This window comes from Rhineura floridana, chromosome 5 (assembly GCF_030035675.1).
Source record: "Rhineura floridana isolate rRhiFlo1 chromosome 5, rRhiFlo1.hap2, whole genome shotgun sequence".
NCBI lineage: Eukaryota > Metazoa > Chordata > Lepidosauria > Squamata > Rhineuridae > Rhineura > Rhineura floridana.
Window position 1 is genome coordinate 158370133 of NC_084484.1, and position 22434 is coordinate 158392566.

Genomic DNA, 22434 nt, shown 5'->3' on the forward strand with positions numbered 1-22434 from the left:
AGTGTTATTGGGTGGCTTTATATAAGTATAGTTATTAACTATTCTCTTCGCTGCCAGCTTCTGGGTTTTTTTCTTTGGTGGGTGGACACTCTGGTGCCCAGTTCCAGCTGCATTAAAATCTTGGCTTTCTCCATTGATTTATTTGGCAACTCTCACTTTCATCCCTGGGGATTATTTGGATGATGCTGTTTTTGCTACATAAGGACTACACTTGGCGAATGAATTTGCTATTTATTATTTGCGTATTAGTATATAGGATAATGATATGATACATGGCGTGCAATTCAATTTATGCATATCTGACTTACGAGAGAAATGGGCAGTATCCCAGCAACATTCGTTTGAGGCTATTTGGAGGAAATGGTATCTTGAGTCACTTTGTATTTGCTCCTGCAGAGATGAAGGAGCTTCCTTGTAGTTGACATGCCCTATCACCGCTTCAGAAGATATACAGCTTCCCAAGGAGCTTGTTTTTGCTGTAAACTGCCTGTTTGATATTCAGTGAATGCTTCAGATGACTTACTTTATCCTTATTTAGCTGATGTTCTTTGGCTCAAAGCCGTTTATAATAAAATCACTAAAATTCAATTAAAACATACAAAATACCAATTTAAAGTTTTTGAGTAATCCAGAATTGCCCGTGTGCTTCAAGGATAAGAAATGTTTCTTTATATATTTGCATAAAATTACTCAAAACTTTCCCCATCTTCTGCTGGTGAATTCAGTTTGGCTCTGCACCTATTGACTAGCTAGTTATTTCAGTAATCTTCTCTATGTATTAGATTCTTAGTTTTGTTCACTTTGAAATGTAATACAAAATGTAGTGTATTGAGGTGTATTACAGATGTGGCTTGCCAGGTGGGGCCAAGCTGCTATGCTAACATCCCAGTAGGTGGGTTGCTATTGCTTTGAAAGGGGGAGGAGGCAAGGAGGTGGGCACAAGCACAAGATTGGCCCTGCTGGTGTGTTTGTACTGTGCTGACCCTGCCTCCCCCCAAGGCAACACTGACCCACTTACTGTGAAGCTAGTGTAGCAGTCCTGGCCACCTAGCAAGCCGCTTCTGGTATTTCCTCTGTATAAGCTTGTCACAAAATTCATAGAAGGAATGTAAATGTTTTTGCTATTGAAACTAACAGTAGTGACTGTGTGAAGGTGCTATTTTAGAAAAAGCTGGAGTGGCTGTGAAAAACTCACAAACATACTTGATGATGACCCTTGCTAGATGTAAGATTCTGTGGAATGACATCTAGGGATGATGAGAATTAAGTCAGTTACTTTCTCAGAGGTATTTTTGTTAACATGTTCGAGAGTAATTCTTGGGAAGTTGCCAGTCATTACCCATTTTTGGTTTTTAGGGTAAAATACCTAAAGATAAGGTTTGATGTACAAATATGCAATGTTATGTCTGTTAAAAATATGAAGAACAAACTTAACTTGAAATGGAATATGAGCGAACACTTGTAAATTGTTATATTTTTGTTTGGCCTCACAATTAAGTCAAACGGCACTATGTGCAAACTGTGGGCTTAGTCAACATCACTGTATAAAAGTATGAGTTGTTGCTTTTTACAGATGACAATTTCAACATTTGATTAAAATGACTGTTGAAGTAAGGGAGATGGCCTTGGGAGTTGAAGAGTGGTGTTAACACTTTTAACAGCAGAAAGCCTTCAGAATGATTTTTGACAGGGAGATGCTGCCTAATTACCCCAACAAAGCTTTTTTCCCTTCATTTTCTGTTGCCAAAAAAATCTGAATTCTTTTCCACCTCAAACTCTTACAACTTTTTCTGTCAGTCTTGTTGCATGTGTTATCCAAGTACCTACAGCTTGCATTCTACTATACTCCTCCTCCTCCTCCTCATATTTAGCTGTATGTAATTCTGTTCATATTTTAGCTGTATTGCTCTGGAGAATCAGGTGACTGTGGTATTCTGTCTATGCCATGTAATTTATATTGGCATTGCAGATATTCATGTTCTGCTAAATATTCATGAAACTGACTTATAACATAATTATTTAGGAATATTGGGTTATCCCATCGCATGGCAAATATTTATTTGTACTTCTGAAAACTGGCATATGCTAGTTTGTGCTAACAGTAGTACTGTTTGCAAATAGGGTCCAGTAAGAACATATGAGACTGTTCTTTCTATGAGATGCTTAATGACTTAAGTAGAACTTAACACTTTAAATTTTCTGGCTTTTCTTGATGTTAATTTCTCTACGTGATAAACCTATTACATCTGGAAAAAGGAGCAATTACGTTTTTTTTAAAATGGTATGAAAATGTGTTACCTCACTTATCTTTTGATACTTAAAATAATCTCATTTTTGTCACTTCAGTGGGATCTGTGCAGTAAGTGTTAAGTGAACGATTATCAAGGATCACATGTGTTCACTGTTCTCTATTTTTTTTAAAAAAAGTTTGAACATGTATGAAATCTCCTGCAGTATTTATAAACAAGCTATGGAAGCTTAATTCTGTTACTGGCTGCCTATGTTTCTGGTTTTAATTTTGCAGTGGTTGGATATATATTAGAACAGTTGAGATTTGTAGAGTTGCTTGACTTCCCTTGGTTTTATTGGGTATATTGCCTTACTTAATGTGCAAACATACATCAGAGCTTTCCTACTCTGTGTTGCAAAGTTCAATGACTCTTCTAAATTTTCTAAGATTATCTATGAATGGAATTATCTGAAAACCTACACATAGATTCCATTCCCAATAAAATCTGTTCTAGTAACTTTTTGACCACAAAACTGTCAACAGCGTGTCATCTCTTCTTACACCTACCTCCCCCCAAGTACTAAGCCCACAAGCAAGTCCTAGTATTTGGTAAATAATGTCACATCTTTTCTATAGACCTGGGTTTTAGTAATAATTTCAGCACTTGTTTTTTGTATGATATTTAGATTCTAAGGGATATTTTAATAGTGCTGTGTTTTCTTAATTGCACAGTCCACTGTAGCTGGACATTAAATGATCCCATATGGTAGGTAACATGATTCCAAGGCCATTTGGCATAAGCATGTCCACTAATATATATTTGCACATAATTAATCTGCCATCTACTTATATCTTAGTTATTTGAAGGCCTGAAAGAAAAGAAAAAAAAAACCTTTCCCTTTCATTTTCTGATTTTTGCCTGCCTAATTTTTTTTCTGGCTTGAGTCCATTCTTAGCACAGGCTTACTGGTGGATGGGTAAAATTTGCTAGTCTGCCTTATGGTAGTGATTTGCTGCTGCGGCTACAACATTTTGCTCCTAACTAGCAAGTACTTTTGAAGATTTAATATATGTATTCTTTATTATGAAGTTTCTGAATTTAAGGCCACTGCACATTCTGCTTCTGGTCTGAAACAGTTTTAATGCGTTAAGCAGTATTACATAACACAGCACATTTTTGCATATTATGAAGCCTCAGTATCTTGCTACTTAAAATATAAAGAAATAGCGCTACATACTTGAATACTTTCTTAGGGCCAGTTCATATTTTTGGCTCTAATCTCTTTTGATTACCTTCGGATTGATTGTGCCTACCTTTGTGCAGAGCCAGAATTGTGAGAAGCTATCATTTGAATAAATTATATCTATACAATAATAGAAATTATTGCTACATCCTCAGTCATCGTAGTTTATATATACTAGTCTCTGAGTGTACTTACATTTCACATTATAGCCTGGTGCAGAATATTTACCAGTGTGTTACCTATATTTGTAGTAGGCCCAGAAGAGCATCCATGTGGTCCTGGATGCATGTGCACCAGAGCTCCGGAATGTCCAAGTCTGAGATGATTACATGGAGGCTGTAGTCAAACGTGTAGACTAGCTCTAAGGGCTTGTTTAGATATTACCCAGCCTCTTTGATTCTGCCAGGTGCAAGATGAGGAGAGGGTCTTAGCCTCATTCTCTTTTCCTTTGGCCTTCGGGAAAAATAACCCAATACAAGCATGAGATCCTCACTAAATCTCTCAGTGAGTAGAATCTGTGAAGTGATAATTTCTGAACAAGCACCAGATTCTAGTACTTTAACGATTTTAGTAAGTTTTGAGACTTGTGTGTGTGTGTGTGGTTTTTTGCCCCAGAATTATTCTGATTTTATGTGAACTAGAAAATTACATTATTTTGCAATAACTGACAAACTTAAGTCTTGCTGTTTCTTGAAAAGATGGGAATGCTAAAGTAATAAGTGATAGGTTGACAATGAAAATTATGTTTACTTTCAGAGAGAACAGGAAATGAGAATGGGTGATATGGGTCCTCGTGGAGCATTAAACATGGGAGGTAGGGATCTGAAGCAAAAGGCTCTCGTTCTTTAAAAATTCTTTGAGACTGTACATGTTACTGATGAATGTTATATATTTACAGGTATTCTTTCATTAAATGTTTTGTGGTAAATCTTGATTTCCAGTAATTGTTTTTCTTTCAAATATTAAGTTATCTTTGATTTACGATTAAAGATACCTTTCTTTCAAAAATTGTTTCTGAAGAAAAGGAAAATACTGCTTTTACAATAAGAGAAATATCATTTGTTTAGATTACTTCTTGAGATTGATGATATGTTGCTGGTGATTGAAGTCTGAGTTTTGATTCTAGAAAATGATTGAAAGCAACGTATAATTTATCTAGTCTCAGTTTTAATGGATCTTAGTTAACTTTGAAACATCTTTGCAATTGTTGCATGTACTATGTAAAGGTTATCACTGTGTTCAAAATCACAAAAGTGATTCATTATAGGGCAGTGCAAATATATAGATGCCCAATTGCTTACCATGGTTTAGTAACAGAGTGGGTCACACTCCTTCTTCATGCTTGAATTCCTCCCTCCTTTAACCATGGCTAAGATTGTGGGTCCGTTGCTGCTTTTTGATTATTGTGTCTTTGTGTGGGGATTTTTGTGACCATCCTGAAGAAATCCATCTTTAGATCATGCTGATTAGGACAACTATAATTCAGTCTCTAATTTACCTTGTTGCAAGGTCCTCAAGAAGGTGATAGCCATCCAGTTTAAGTCATTCTTGGATTAAGCTGTTTATCCAGATTGATTTCATCCTAGTTTCAGATCACATATGGAACTGAAACTGCTTTGGTGGTTTTCAGAGATGACATGTGCTGGGGGAAGGACAGAGGGAGTATGCTGCTGCTAATTGTCTTGACTAATAAAGCATTAAAACAGCCTCGGTCCTGGTTATCTCTTTCTCAGAGAACTTTTCCTCTTGTATGAGCCTCCCTGGCCTTTACTATCTAAAAGTGAGGGCCTGCTTCAGATTTCGCCTTGTGTGGAGGTTTGCCTGGCCTACACAGAAAGTGGAGCCTTTTCTGTGACAGCACTAACGTTGCTGAATGTCTTCCACAAGAGCTAAACATGACCCTCTTCTCGCAGTCTTCATGAGCAGGTCATGGCTCTTTGTTTCTGAAAATCTGCTGCTGTTTGTTTTTAATTGGTTCTATGTATTTTAACTTGGCTATGTTGTATACTGCTTTGAGAAATTTTTGAAAAACAGTACAATTTTTAAAAATCCCATGGTTAGGAGCACTGAACCTTTTTTGGGAGACCATCTTTTAAAGCATTAATTATATATAGCACTGGACAAACATAACACCAAACCATGGATAATGGAGGGAGGGAAAATTGGGGTTGAGGAGAAGCAGGGGAACGCACACTCTTGCTACTTAAAACTAAACCATGGTTAGTATTAGACTGGTGTAAATATAACTTCTGAAAGCAAAACAATTCCTTTTTGGTGAATAGAAGTGCATGTCTTTTAAATGGAGCAGTATGATTGAAAAGGTTCTTACTAAAAAGTTCTTTAAGGTTTTTATTATAATTGTATGAATAGTGTGTTTAGAAGTAGCTCCATGGATCCAGATACTCATATTACTATAAACTGTGTAGTGAGAACTTTTCCTTAAGAATTAAACACACATGTGCAGAAGGAGCACTTTTCTCTGAAATGTCTGATTTCTATCTTTTGTGCCATATCAAAGATTTTGATCAAGTCTCAAACTTTACTGGAGAATGGCTGATTTAGAGAAATTACTGATTTCATCACGTTGATATGGGGATAGAGTTTAGCATACTTATCCCTGCTCATGTGTAGGATTTACGTGCAAGCAGCACACCCAAATAGTGCTTTAAGTCTGCAGGATTAAAAATGGCCTCTGCATCTGATCAGTTAGAAAGGTGTGTAGCTTACAGTACAGCTACTGGGAGAGAATTTGTTGTAATTTCTAGATTGGAGAGACTAGCAGCATAACAGCACAGAACTTTGCCCAATGGTTGTGGGCAGCCACATATCTCGTTTCCCATAAGTACGCAGCTGAGGGGTAGGATTCTCATGCATTTTTCTGGCAGGCAGACTTTTGCTAAACTTCAAACACTAATTTCAGATCACATTGAAATAGACACAAGGTTTTTCCCCTGTACCAGGGGGAAAAAAGGAAGAGAAACAATTAAATAGGATTATCAAGGTAAAAGATGGCAAACTTTGTCAGGTGGTGCCAGGATCAGTTCATACATGGGCCCAGGTGCTAGGCTCAGCTGTAATAAAATGAAAGTCCTTTGAACTTGTTAATTCATACAAAGTACCTTATGTACTTATTATTACAAAATATGCACTTATTTATCATACTACTTAATCATTGTTCTAGCCAAGCTTAGTTTGAGTGATTTTTCCCATCATAACATTCTTAATGGTTTTTTTAAAAAACAAAACATTGTGGCCTAACAGGCTGTGGTCTTGAAGGTACATGAGGCCACCATCTTGCTGAAGCTATGCAGGTCTGGGTCTGGTCTGTGCCTGGATGGGAGACCGCCTGGGAACCACATGTATGATGCCTTGGGTTCTATGATGAAAGAAAGGTGGATATAAATGTAATAAATAAATAATAAACACACACTTAAAAACCTAGCAAAATAGTATTTATCAAAAATACCATGTTTGAAGCATTATAGCGAGAGAGCTGATGATCATTTCATAGATGTCTGTAACCAAATGCATAGCGCAAATATTTTTAAACAGATAACATTCCTATAACTCTTTTGTATTTTTTGGCATTGGAAACATCAGAACCCTCAATTCTGTGTTTTAGAACCAAACTAGGAATGATGGTGGAAGCAGTATTTTGTTCACATTTTTGCCCTCTTCACATGTGAATCAGGTGTGGGTGAGGTAGATCTGATTCTTACAGTTAAAAAAAAAAAGCTATATTAACCTCCCTGTGTACTATTGTCCCAGACACTTTTCTCCCAGCGCACCTCTATTCGAGGAACAGATGGGAGAAAAGTGTATGAATAATGGCGTGTGGTCTGATAGTGTGTGCCTTTGTCCATGCACATGCATGTGTATGTAAGGTTCAGGCCTCCTCATCCATATGCCTCTTTTTATCGTAGAGACCCAACACCACTCCCTGCTTTATGTTTAATTGGGACACTTACTTGAATATACAAACATAGCCCTAAAAGCAAGAATCTTGCAACAAATCTGTGTGTGTGAAGATTTTTCCTTCTGGCATCATCTTTGCTTCTGCATTTGTATAATGTGTGGTTCAAATGTGCCTAACATGAAAAAAGTCCTTAACATTTTATGAGGATTGCTATTTACCACTACAAGTCAGAGTGCATCTGTTGTTATATATGTACACAGGTTATTAGAGTATAAATAAGTGGAATATGTTCACCAAAGTTACATTGATACTGTGATTAGTAAAGCTGAGTAAACAGCTTACTACTTGAACAGAAATGCCTTTGGGTGACTGCCCTCAGTTTCTTCCGTATCTTTTGCATGTGAGAGAATCTTCTGTTGAAAGCCTCATAATTCAATTTAATTTGTCAGATCTAAAACCAGTGGTCATCACAAAAATTCAGACATAAACTGAGAAATATATTTTAGCATAGGTGATCCCAAGTGCATTGGACTCTATTTTGCGTGGTAAGTTTTTGTCTTACTAGAGCAAAGATTGAAAACCTTCTATGATTTGTCTCTGTCAGCCAACAAGTAGTACATTTTCTTCTTTAAAAAAATAAAACCTCTCAATCTCTTGCAACAATCTATCCCTAGAGAAATTATACAGGAACAATACATAGTGAATAATATGTTCCACTTTGCCTTTCCCACAAATGCATAAGTGACCATTATCTATGTAATTTGACTTATAGTATGCTGTTCCAGATGACTTTGTACTTTTAAGAGTAAAGGGTCTCACCATTTTAATTGCTACATAACAAATTTATCAGCTATGACAAATTATGGTCCCAATCCAGAGATGAATTCGCACTCATGGTGGGTCTAGCTTCCTGTAGCTCGTTGCAAGAACCTTACTAAAAATGTAGTAGTTTTAATAGCCACTTGCAATGTGGTGGGGGGGGGCAGGGAAGAGACGTTATGAAAAAGCTACGTTTCATGTAAACGTTAGCACCAGGGATCTTTGAATTGGGGCTGACTTGAAAGTTATTGCAGTTAACCATATGAATTAGTAATTCTTTATACAAATTAGTTGCTCTATGGAAAATAAGTAGAGCTGAAAATTGTAAACTGTTAAACCTTCAATTTGAGCAGTAACATTCAGTAACTAACTTTTGCTTAAAACCAGATATTGGAAGTAAATGTACAGTCTCAAAGAATAAAAACAATTTGTTCATATAATAGATGTTTTGTATAGTTTTTTACTGTTGTAAATTTTTAATTCTTTAAAATTCAGCTAGGACAGCTCTAAGTGTAGACTGTTTTGCATAGATGCCTTTAGCCCAGCACCTGCTGGAAACCAAGGTCCTCCTCCTCCACCTCCAATGATGGGTATGAACATGAACAACAGAGGAACAATGCCTGGCCCTGCAATGGGTCCTGGTCCTTCCTTGGGACCAGAAGGAGCTGCAAACATTGGAACCTCAATGATGCCAGATAATGGAGCTGTGGTAATGTATCACTAAACTTTTAATTTGTCTCTAGTTCATTGTGGCACATCTCTCTGCTAACAAGGATAACTTCACACTAAAACTGGTTTAGCAATAGATCTTTTGAGTTAATCCTTTTTTATACTGAAAAATAATTGAAAATAATTGCAAAGCATAGCATAATCTTGTTGATACTATTACTGACATATGAATTTATGTAGTTGTTTATACCCGAGAATTCGACACACAGAATTAATTGCCAAAAAAAGTTGTTTTTCAATCAGAAGTCAGTTTTTAATACTTGGACCATTGCAAGTGAACCTTGTGTTTTAGAATACAGTTCATTACATTATTATGTACTAAAATTGTTTTCTCTTAAAACCAGAACAAGATAGTAATACATGGTTTTAATAGCAAGAAATTTATGAGCGATGATTATTTTGCTGTATTGGGCATGTAAATTTGCATAGCATGCATATATGATTGTTATATACTGAAATGATGCATGGTGTGAAGATATCTTTGGAATAAATGAATTTTAAGTACAGATTTAATTTAACATACAGTACTAGTTTTATACAAGCGAGGCCATAACTGTAAAATAATATTTGTGACTCGACACTTAACAACAGCTTCTTCCAAAGGTTTAGTGTAATTTACAGGTGGACAACCTGTGGTGCCAGGGCTGTGTACACTCATAGGCCTAATTTCAGAAGCCCTCTGCAGTGATCAGATCTGTGGTAAAAGCAGTCTGTCCCTCTCTTAACAGCCTGTTAGAAAAGGGAGTGCCAGAAAAAAAGAAGAAAGAGGGTTTTAGAAAGAAAAGGTGCCCCATCCACTTTTTGCTCTGGGCCTGGCTTTACCCTCACTCAGTCAGCATGTGGTCCCTGACTGATTATTCCTAAAGGAAGGTGGCCCTTGACAGGAAAAAGGTTACCCACTCCTGGTTTGAGTCAGTATTTCACCTGCTTAGGTCATTAAAAAGCCATGAATATTGGTTGAATGAAACTTAAAATGTACAAGATAATAAAAAAGCACAGATCAAATGCGTATCACTTCTGCATTCCTTTCTATATTTGAGCCCCAAGGAAATAGAATGTGTGCAGTGGAAGAATGATGTATCCAGATAGAACATTGCTCATTGTGTTTTGCTGTATTAGTTTCCATTGCTGAAAAAGGCAAGGAAGCAGTTGCAGTGAAGATGTCAAAAGAAGACCTTGCTATGTTTATTTCCCCATATTTTCAAATTTGACCTGTTTTTACTCATAACTTTTTTGATAAGTATAGTAGCTTCTGTTTTTTAAATGTAATTTACTGGAGAATACCATTTTTCATAATGTATCTCATAGAATAGTCATCCCTCCTAGCCTGACCAGAATATTGAAATAGGCGCATGGGCCTTTTTCTCTAACCCTTCTCATAAGGGGGCCAGGAGAAGTTGGTCTGTATTATGTAAGCAGCTAAAAAGGGGAGGACAATATTTTGCACTCTGAAAGGAATGTTATTTGGGTTTATCAGCACTAGGATACATAGACTGATTATGATGCAATGCGGCCTCTTTTCCTAAAAGGGACTGTGAGTGCAGCATAACTTTGTAGATTTTGCTACTAAGAATGAAAACTAAACTCTCCAATCTGCGTTGATCACAATTCATCTAGAACACATTCTCATAATTGTTCATGATAATAATTGTTTCTGAAGACTTCTGGAAAAGAGCAGTGACAATATATATGTTTGAAAATGGAATGTTTCTCTATTGCTGGTTATTTTAAAAACTAGGCATAAATACTTAGCACAGAGGAAGAAGATTCATCATAAGGCATAAAAAGCCTATTTGTCATCAATAGCTTGGATTCTAACTCACTATGAGTTCATGGATCAGGGCCACTTCCCGTTTCCTCCATAGCCCATGATGCCCCCTGAAAGTCCATTCCTGAGACTTTGGGAGCTTTCTGGAACATCATGACATTTGATGCTGGGGCCTACAGCAGGAATTGGGAATTGTTGGAAGTGTGTGTGAGAGAGAGAGAGAGAGACAGGTGTGCAAGCAGAAGTGCCCTCTGCCCCTAAAACAAAACCTATTGGATCCAAGCCGAAGTCTGAAGGAAGTTGGTTGTTTATTATGTCATTTGTATTCCACCTTTCCTGTAAGGAGCTCAAGGTGGCGAGTATGGTTCTCCCTCTCCCACTTTTATCTGCACAGTAACCCTGTGAGGTAGGTTAGGTAGAGAGACTATGACTAGCCCAAGGTCACCCAGTGAACTTCATGGCTGAGTGGGATTTGAACCTTGGATCTCCCAGATTCCAGTCAGTGCACTAACCACCACATCACGGTAACTTTTGTTCTTAGACACTGGCAGTACATTCTTATTTGCTCACTTGATTGTGCAAATTTTCTCAAATTTCTTAAATGGCTGAGTCACTTTTGTAGTTTTTTTGGAAGGTATACACAGAGAAAACAGAAAACAGTGCTTATACTTGAGAAAACAGCAGTGAAATTAATTGGGAAGAAGATTTTCAAAACGGCATATATTTAAATGTATATCCCTAGTTTCAAAAGAATGTGAGAACTTAATTTTGTTCAGCTTGAGTTTGTGAACTTTCCCTTTTTGACTATTTCTGAAACCTTAACTATTTTACTTTTGGTCATAATATAGTGAATCTTATTTCAGAAAATAGTTAATTTCTCAACTGAGAGTTAACTCAGGGATAAGGTGTTAAATGTGCAGGTAGATAATGACATCTGACTGCTTTTTTTGTTTTGCAGAACTCTAAAATTTTAAATCTGGTTTCCCTTTGATCTATATTTCAGATTAGTCTATCTTTAACATGAAATGTGCTATAGCTGTTTTTCTTACCATCTAATAAAGGATTAATGTGTTCCAGTAGAGAATGAAATAATAGTTTTACATATTTTGTTGAAAGAAGAAATATATTTTCTTATACATACTAAATATTGTACAGGAGAATCTGAATGCAGAACATTTATTTATTGCACTTCTATCCCGCTCTTTCCATAGAGAGCTCAGAGTGGCTTAGAAATGTTTTACTCATAGCATTTTTTTGCTTGGATGTTGAATCGCTTCCCCTGTACCTTAAAGTATTGGCAGTCATAATATTAGTTAGTTTACTTTTCAGCTTATTGTTAAATTATTGACTAAAATTAATTGCTCCTTTCTTCCTTCTATGTGTCATCCTGATTCTGCTGGACTATCTGCGAACTTCATGAAAACACCACTTGTCCCCCCCCCCACACACGTTTTTATTGTAAATTAAAATGGTGGTTTGTTCCAAATGGACTTAATATAGCATTCTGAGAGATTCCCTCAAGGAGGCCCACCACAAATGGGTTCACCTATGGTTAGTAGGACAGGCTCTGAAACTCCTCAACCGGCTATGGGTGGTGTAGGTGCCGTCAGTAGCGGACCTGGTGGCTTTGGTAGAGGAAATCCAGGGGGCAGCTTTGAAGGACCTAACAAGCGTCGCAGATACTGAAACTTTCATTTCTTACTGTTGAGAAAATTGAATGACTATCTGGTGTTATGCCTTTATTATTTTAGCTGTTACCTTGAAAACAGTTTTATTGTTAATGTAGTCATTAAATAATTTTTTTGGTAAAACTTTTTTGTATTCAGTCATAGGCTTTAACATAGAACAGAAATAATGTGCTTCATTTTGTACGTCTGATGCTTGTGACTTCAGCAAAATATAATGTGACCATGCTGTGAAACTTGTGAGTTACATACTTACAATAAAATATAAAACAAATCCATTTAAATGGTTTTGAAACATTGTTATGAATACTGTCCTTAGCTTTAATTGTAAACATAGATTTTAGTTTTTCTTTTATAAAGCCTATCTTCTGAAAATAAAATGATTTATCCATTGTAACTGTATATAAATGAAAGTGCAGCTTGCAATTCATAGTAGAACAAATGTTGAGACTAGTGCAACTTTAGAACATCAGAAACATTCAGTAAGTCTTTATAGATCTGTTTTTAAAAAGTTGTTACTTCTCACCAACTTGTACAAGCCTAGTTGCAATGGGATTGTCATCATAATGTATCCTGTGTTCAACTTTCAAATAAACATTTTGAATCTTGAAAGATCTCCAAGTAGTAAATACTCACCTCTGGTTTTATGGTTGTATATTATAAATAATAATCAGTTTTCAGGAAATAAAACTCAAAACCTTCTCATTTACAAACTTAATTGGTATTAGTATAGTAAAACAATATTTTGCCCTGTAATGTAAGGCTTACAATGGATTTTATAGGTCTGCTATTGCCTTTGCAGAAGGTTCATAAAGAATATCTCAAGACCTTTCTTTCCTTGAAAAATTTCTTTTTCCAGTGTTCTTACTAGTACTGTAGAATTTCCATCTCACAACATGAGATAACAGGGAAGAAAATATATTCCCTGTTTATAGGGAACTAACTTACTATATATACAGTTAGTGATCATAACTACTGTCATTCAGCTCTTGCTTCAGGCAAAATGAATATGCATTTGGATGCTTCATTTAAATACATGTATTTTCAATAGGATTGTTGGTGCAAGTTTTTCTTGCCTTTTTAAAGGTATAGTGTAAAGTAGATGCTTTAAAAAACAAACTACAAATTCCAGTTATAAAATTCACATTAAGTGTGGATGGATGGGAAGCTATTGGCATATACCAGTATTGTGATTATACTGAAAATGGTTTTTCATAAATGTAAATATTGGGTCTTTGCATATTAAGATGAACACTGCTTTGTGAAATTGTATCTAATGGGCAAACCTGTGCAAGTTGGATGTATATTGAAACAGCCCATCTAAATAAGTATGGTATCTTGTGTGAGGGGAGTACGGTTTTACAGTATCTGGTAAAGCCTGTCCCCGGTTTCTATTTGTGCTAAATTAATATGAGAAAAAAGGGATCTGTCTCCTGTGTTCCTGTGGTAAGACGGTGGCCTGACACAAGTAATAATATTTTAATCAGTGTAACATAGTAGAAATACCCACTCAGAATGAATACGGAGGGTTTTATTTTTACTCTTGGTGAATGCTGCATGAACTAAAATAATACAAAATCTGATACAGATTCATATCTTTTTGCTGCTCTTTGGCTTCTGGAGGTGCGTATTACTGATAACTTTTCCTAGGTGCCATATTCTAGGCACCCACTACAGGCAAAGTATTTACATTTTAAGAAATATTTGTATTTGTCTTTGACTCTCCCTAGCTTCTCTATGCCAACTTCTAGCATAGCAAAATAATTATGCTCTCAAAGGGCTGCTGTGTGATGACTTCATTTAAAGTCAGTTTATGTAGAACTGTGCAACTGCTCCACATACCCAGCAAAGTTCTTGTTTAGTTTCAAAGAGCATCAGTCCTCATCACATGGCGGGAGTGAAATGTAAATTAATGCACAAACATACTAGTAATTTAAACTAAGAGCAAATAGGTTAGTCCTGCCCTAATTTTACTCTAAATGTTCTAAAAAAGGGAAGGTAGAAATAGTGTGGACTTCATAGTAAAGAAGAGGATGATTAACTCCTTGGAGAATTGATAAGTATGGATAAGAGGTGAACCTTCGACTTTTTCAGCTGGGGCTTGCAGAACCTGAGGTTCTGTTTACTATCATGTAGAAAATGTAAAAGATACTTGACAGAATCGGCTGTCTTGGAGAAGGCTAGGTTACTCTTCTGCATAATACAAGAGATAGATGTAAGAGGCAAATTCATGGTACTGTAAAAATACTAATAAGGTACTAACTACATGGTTCACAAGCAACTGATGACTTCAGACCTCACTGTTTACAATCCCCCCCCCAAAAAAAACACGTATATATGTACCTGAAACTCAAGATAATGCTTAATGTATCTGATAAAGTGGACTGTAGTCCATAAAGGCTTATGCCATAATAAATGTGTTGGGTCTTCAAGGTGCCTGTCTTGGATGTTTTGACTGATAAAAGTTATTTACACAGTTCAGCAGATGAATTCTGCTTTAATGCTACTACCCTTTCATACAAAATGGTTTTATTGGGCATATGTACATGAAATTATGCTTCCAAGGGTTTGAGGTACAACACTTTTTGAAGATAGTTCTTATTCATGAGCCCTGTTGTATTCAGTGGAATACACTTAGAGGAACAGTGAATTGCAGTGTACAACCAGCTTTAACATCCTTCTTGTTTAGCAACTGTAACACTTTTAAATGTCACTTAGGACTTAAACTGTTGGATTCAAATGTGTACATCTGTTTCAGAAGAGTATAATTGGGCTATGAATTGGTATGCTGTTTTTTATTACTTGAAAAGATTACTAGTATGGTAGTGTCAAGGGCTGGAATAACTGAGAAAATCAAGCTGTATCTCAATTTCCCCAATTCCTACCTCCCACTGTAGCTCCCTGCTCCACATCTCAGACATTTCCTGAGCAGCCTCTTGACTTTTTGGAGGGGCTTTGCGTAGGGCTTGGTGGCATGTTGGAGAGAAGGGAGCAGGGAATCACTCTTGCACTACATTGGATTACCCTGTTGTGTTGAAGAATCCAAAAAACCTTGTTTTTATAGGTGATAACCAATGTTAGACATACATAAGCAGGCCCACTGAAATCAAATGACTTACTTTTACGTATTTTTAAAATTTATATATACTTAATTGTAGAAACCACTAAGACAAGTCTATTGATTTCAGTGGGTATATTCTGAGTATGAGTTAGATACCACCCTCTGTAGTTGTGGTTGCAGATAATATATAGCTAAAGTCATACAAAAGTGAAGGTGCTAACTATTTTTTAAAGATTCTTGGGTATCCAGTTAAACTTATTTAAAATTCTTCTGTCCTGCCTGTCATTTACAGAGATACCAGGTACAAAGATAAAGAAAATGGAAAGTAATATAAGTGCAAATGCAATTAAGGATAGTGCTTCTTTAAAAAAAATAGTGATCCTTGGAATAAAACTGGAGTTTTAACTGAAGCATACCGCTGATGCCAAACACTTGGGTGATAACCAATTAAGTCATCGTTGCAGACTTATTGAAATCAGTGAACTTACAGATTTCAGTGGGTCTGCTCTGAGTATGAACACTAGAACACTATTTATTTATTTTTATTTATTTATTTAATTACGCTTTTAAACCGCCCTATAGCAACAAGCTCTCAGGGCGGTGTACTACCCACTGGAAGAGTATGTTTGGCATCTTGGGATGCCATATTATGAATCAATGCATAAGCTCAAAATTTACATAAGAATTGTTTACTTGCTACTAGAAATATGTTCATAATCGGTTATGTACATTGATCAAACAGGGAAATGTAAAATATCCTATACTGCAATCCTGTACACACTTACCTGGGAATAAATCCCACTGAATTCACTATTCCTTTTTTCTCTCTGAGTCCAATACTCTTCATCTTGTTCATTTCAGACGTTAAGCTAAACCATTATTTGCAAAACCAGTTCCTCAAATGATTCTGGCTTGTAAGTTGCAAACTATGAGTTGCCAAGTTTGGATTTCATGGTGTGGTGTGATATCTGAAGTATATCAAACTGTACATGACCGTAACAACTGCGTCCATTTCAAAAACTTATAGCACACTAGTGAATGTAACGATCTGCAAGTACATTATGAGATATTTATAATGCAATTTAGCTTTCACTTTAGTTCAGTGTTTGTTAAGAATTCTGGTTTTGGAACAGCTTTTCAGCCTTTGGTGTTGGAAAAAAACCAATGTTTTCTGTGAACTTCCTTTGATCTTTTAAAAAATAAACACTGTTTAAGTTACTTTAAGTGTATTGGTATCCATATTAAATACAAAGTGTGAGTTGAGCCATAAACCATAGGATAAACCTTGGTTACTGTTTGTGGTTAGTATGGAGAGAGCTAAACCAGGAGCCTGGGCTTGGATGACACAGTAAGCCAAATTATGGCTTCATTTAGCGTGGTGTAGCAACGAAGTGACGGGAGAAACAAATGAGCCATGATCTCCTCTCCCAGAGCCTGCACGCTTGCACATTTGCCTAAGCCACAGATTGGCTTAGTGTGACATGGAAACCAGGCCGTTATGTTAACTGCTAATAAGTGAAACATTTATTGAATGTAACTTAAAAGTTATGCTAGAAATTACACCATCTTACTGATGTATGTTGTGCTGTGATTGACATTTCATAGAATTCTGTATCATAATTATGATCATGCTATAACGGTATGTTCCTATTTGAGTTTATAAACTGAGCATGTAATTATGTTTATCTCAAAACGCACACCATGTTTTTTTGTTCTGGTTTTGTTTTGCAAAATACATTTTCAGATTTCATGGATACGCTAGTAGCATCAAATAACAGCATCAAATGCCCAGATGGTGGATGTTTACCCTGTTTTAGATGGGGTTACACTTCCCTTGAAGGAACAGGTTCGTAGTCTTGGGGTTCTTTTCGATCCTTCCTTGTCTCTTGAGGCGCAAGTGGCCTCGGTGGCAAGGAATGTGTTCTACCACCTTCGGTTGGTAGCCCAGCTACGCCCCTATCTGGACAGGGATGACTTCGCCTCAGTTGTTCATGCTCTGGTAACTTCTAGGTTGGATTACTGTAATGCGCTCTACATAGGGCTGCCCTTGAAGACAGTTCGGAAGCTTCAGCTAGTGCAAAACGCAGCAGCCAGACTGCTGACGAGGACCAGCCGGTCAGCGCATATAACACCTGTTCTGGCCCGTTTGCACTGGCTACCCATTTGTTTCCGAGCCAGATTCAAGGTGCTGCTTTTGACCTATAAAGCCTTACACAGCGTGGGACCGCAGTATCTTGTGGAACGCCTCTCCCGCTATGAACCGACCCGGTCACTTCGCTCAGCATCTAAGGCCCTCCTCCGGGTACCAACCCATCAGGAAGCCCGGAGGACAGTTACTCGATCTAGGGCCTTTTCTGTAGTGGCCCCCGAACTGTGGAACAGCCTCCCCGAAGAAATACGCCTGGCGCCGACGCTTCTATCTTTTCGGCGCCAGGTTAAGACCTGGCTATGCTCCCAGGCATTTTAAGCGTTTAATGTTATAATTTTAAATCTTTTTTTGTTTGCTGTTTATGTTTACTGTTGGTAGGTTGATTTTATTGTGATATTCTGTATTTTAATCTTTTGTACACCGCCCAGAGAGCCACTCGCTATGGGCGGTTTAAAAATGAAACAAATAAAATAAATAAATAAAATCAAATAGTGTTTATGCTAGGATTCTTCCAATGCTTTTAAGGTTAGATGCATTATTTTGAAGAGGTGCCGTTATAAAATTTTGGGCACAATTGTTTGTTGAAATGGAAACAGAATCTGACAAAACACAGATTAGAATCTACTCTGGCAGTGATGATGGCAAAACCATCCAGTAGCATTCATTTGAGTAATACATGTCTTGCCCATTGCACCATCTGATGATTTTGTTGGAAACTTGCTGGGACCTGTTCACATAAAATGTCTTGCATCTCATTTAACTTGGATTCCTTTTGACAATATCTAAATCAGCAGTATCTTCAGCACCATTTTATTGTTCTTGTTTCACTTGTAGCAGCCTGGGGATATGAGCAAGGTTCCTGTAGCAGTCTGGCCAAGCCTTTCCCACATGTTCTGAATCCTACTTCTTCCTTGTTGATTCTAGGTAGCCAGGAGAGGCTGGCTGAAGCCACAAAACTGATTGGTTAATATCTCTTTGAGGAAAATGGTTCTCTTGTCCTCTTTAAGCTATGTATATGTAAAAAATTAAGAAGCAAAAATCTGTTCCAGGAAATTACTGGTCAATCTTATATACATTTTTTTTATGAAGGTGATATGAGTTGTTGACAATGAGCCAGGTGTAGGTTCTCTTGGATGAGACAGATGTTTCTGGGACCAGTTCAGTCTGTTCTGGTTTTGAAAAAGAAACTTGTTTGATCACATTGTTGAAGAATGAAATACAAGGGACAGTGTGACCTTGATTGGTTCTCATGGACCATTCAGTGGTTATAAGAGCATAAGAAGAGCCTGTTTGATCAGACCAATGGCCCATGTAGTCCAGCATCTTGTTCTCACAGTGGCAAACCAGTTGCACATAGGAAACTCACAAGCAGTACCTGAGTGCAGAGAGCATTCTTCCCACCTGTAGTTTCCAGCAACTGGTATTTGGAAGCATAATGCCTCCACCTATCAACACAATGAACCTGGCAGAGTCACAAGTAGGTGGGCCCTGCTTTGCAGTGGTTCTGTTCCTGTCTGTTAAGCAGGTTTAAAAAGTATTGCTGGGAGCTTCCTGTACACACCTATGGGGCCCTACAGTTTTATTTTGTCAAAACGTGAAAAAAGACAGCTGCACAAGTGGTTAGGTTTCTGATACATTTTAAGAATCTAGGGAATCTTGCCATTTTTTTAAAAAGTTCAAAATTAAACACTAAAAACAATCAAAATCTAAAAAGACAACTCTCAAATTAGTAAACTATATCTGATAATTTCTACAACAATCATAATATGGCTGAATATTGTAGAAATTGTCAGATGCGTTTGACTTTTTTCCAGTTTTGGTCCTCTTCTACAGCTTTTTTTATCCTCTTGTCTGCATAGGTTTATTCTGGACTCGCTGCTTTTTAATATCTGCACAAAACCACTGGAGGAATACGGTATCAGTATGTTAGTGGCACAATTATGCATTTCAGTTTACTCAAATTCCAGTGAGCCAGTGGAATTCTGAATTATTGTTGCCGTCAATTGTGGGCTACGTAAGGACTGATAAACTGAAGCTCAGGCCTGATTGGATGGAGGTGATAGTGTTAGGTGGGATCTTAGTTCGAGGAGTTGGTGAATAGACTCCTGAACAAAGGCTCCTGAGTAAGCTTAGCAGTCGTGGAATAAGAGAGGTGATCTTGTGAATCAGAAACATTAAGGAACAGGAAGCAGAGAGTAGTTCTCACAGTGAAGGGATGTAGAAAGTGGAGTCCCCCAAAGATCGGTATTGGGACCTACACTTTTAAACTTGTTCATAAGCAATCTAGAGTTGGGAATGAGCAATGAGCTGGCCAAGTTTGCTGATGACACTAAATCATTCAGGGTCATTAAAACAAGGATTGCGAAGAGCTCCAAAAGGACCATGAGTGAATGGGCAGAAAAATAGCAAATGCTGTTCACTATAAACAAGTGTAAAGTGATACACGGGGCAAAGAAAATCTTAATTTCGCTTTTATGCTTATGGGGTCTGAACTGGCAGTGACTGACCAGGAATTAGACTGTGGGGTCATAGTGGGTATTCAGTGATGATATCAACCCAATGTGTGGCTGCTGAAAAGGCAGATTCCATTTTCGTCTGCCTTTTCAGATTAAAGAATTGAAAATAAAACTGCCGGTACTATAACGTCATTATACAAATCTATGGTGTGACTACAGTTGGACAATAGTGTATAGTACTTGTTGCTTCACTTACTGGGAGGAAGGACGGGATATAAGTCTAATAAATAAAATAAAAGTTTTTAAAAGGATATGGTAGAGTTGGAATAGGTTCAGAAAAAAGCAACCAAAATGATCAAGGGGATGGAGCAACTCCCCTATGAGGTAAGGTTACAACATTTGTGGCTTTTTAGTTTAGAGAAAAGTAAAGTGCAACATGATAGTGTATAGAAGTATGCACGGCAAGGGGAAAGTGGATAGAGAATAGTTTTTCTCATAACACTAAGAAGTTGTGGACATCTAATGAAGCTGAATGTTGGAAGATTCAGGATGCACAAAAAGTATCTCCACACATCCCAAAGTTAAACTATGGCATTTGCTCCCACAAAAGGCAGTGATGGCCACCAATTTAGATGGCTTTAAAATAGGATAATACAAATTCACAGAGGATCAGTTACTACTAACCCTGGTGGCTAAGTTTAGCTCCATTATCAGAGGGAATATGCTTCTGAATACCAGTTGCTGGAAACTGCAGAAGGGAAGAGTCCCGTTGTGCTCAGCTATGTAGTTGGCCTGTGAGAACAGGATACTGGACTACATGAATTCACAGCTTGATAATACATTCTTGGATGGCTACCATGGCAATAGTCCTTTTTTGGCTGTGCCCTTGCATTTATGACCAGATCCTGCCTCTAGTAATTAATGCCATATTAACCTTTAGATTGCATTACTGCAGTGTACTTTCTAAACTGGGATTTCCTCTGAAAATTGTTTGGAAACCATAGCAGTTACAGAATGTTGGGACCTTACAACAGTTAGAACCTAGCAACCCCGTGTCCTAAAAGATGTCCACTGAAAGTCTCTTCATTTTACAGGACAAATTCGGAATGGTCTGTTTTGAACTGAAGGTATGCAGTGTTCTTTATCTTTTCCCATGTACGTTGGGATCATCTGAAGATGCTCTGTTGCAAATGCTTCTGCTATCTAGATCCTTCTGGTGCTAGCACCCCAGTTGTGGAATTCTCTTTTCAGTGAGAATTACTTGACATTTCCCCCCTGCTGACTTGTAGGAGCCAAGTGACAATATGGGTATCAGACAGCCATATTGAGTTAGTTTAAAGCTAGAAAATGGTTCATTGATCCCTTCTGGCTGTTTATTATGGTTTGTGTATTGATTTTAATTGCTTACTCTGTTCTAATTTTGTATCTTTTGTTATGAAGCATTTGGAGAACTACATTGTACAGTGTGACGCCCTTCCCTGGCTCTCCCTGTCAGGTTCCTACCTGCTCGTGGCTACTGCCTTTCACTAGGCACCACCAGGGACTCCACCAGTCTGGACTGTCCTTTTTTATGGTTTCTCTCTCCGCTCTAGCACAGATCTCAATAGATCCCCCTGCTAGGCAGCACCACCAGTCACGTTCTACAACCAATGTTCCCAGAGACCTTGCCTGAGTCTCTCTATCCGGTTACATTCGTGACTGCGTGCCTATGCTGTTCCCAACCCCCTTGTATCAGTGCAGATAACTCATAACTCGGGGTTGCTCTGGATACTTATAATGTTATCTTCTCCTCTTCACTGCTGCCACCATTTGTTACTGTTTCCCTTCAGCTTTGGTTAGTACCTTACCCTCCCTTCTGGTCTGTGAAACCCCAGCCAAGGATCAGGCCTTCGGTAAACCAAAATAGTATTTATTAAATAACATTAATAACAAGATAACTTTGATAATGATCTACAAGCTTATGGTTTCATCTATTACTGTGATATTTGACTTATTACTAATCCGAACTCCACTTCCCTCTTTCTCCACACTCTCCTGACATACACCAACTCACACCCACCTCCAAACTCCACCAAAACAACCCACTCACGTCCACCAAACACCTCTCAAACAACCCACTCACGTCCACCTAGATTCAACTGTCATCCTTCCATTTATACTCTCAGCCATCCAAACACTCAGCCAATCATCCAGCATTCTACTGCTCATTTACTCCCCCCTCCTCTTTCATTCCACTTACCACATATCTTCTATACAAACAGCACTTACCATATATACATTAATACAGGAACATCACATACAGCACTTTAGAAATTTAGGGTGCCAGCCAATGTACAATGGAACTTCTCTTCCCTCTACTCTGGAGGGCTGGGTAACC

The 22434-nt window shown here is 37.6% G+C and overlaps 1 protein-coding gene across 7 annotated transcripts in view; it reads left to right on the forward strand.

Moving 5' to 3' along the window:
* The window catches only part of PSPC1 (paraspeckle component 1), a 96102-nt gene that overhangs the window by 49687 nt on the left and 23981 nt on the right, over positions 1-22434 (forward strand). For 2 of the 7 annotated variants that reach the window (XM_061628603.1, XM_061628604.1), the window contains 3 exons: positions 4231-4288; positions 8740-8918; positions 12207-13020. The exons of the other annotated variants lie outside the window; for them this stretch is intronic. In XM_061628603.1, coding sequence (XP_061484587.1) covers positions 4231-4288; positions 8740-8918; positions 12207-12392 — 423 coding nt within the window. In that variant the 3' untranslated portion in view covers positions 12393-13020. Of the gene's footprint in view, positions 1-4230; positions 4289-8739; positions 8919-12206; positions 13021-22434 lie in introns of those variants that run through there. 7 annotated transcript variants of the gene reach the window in all.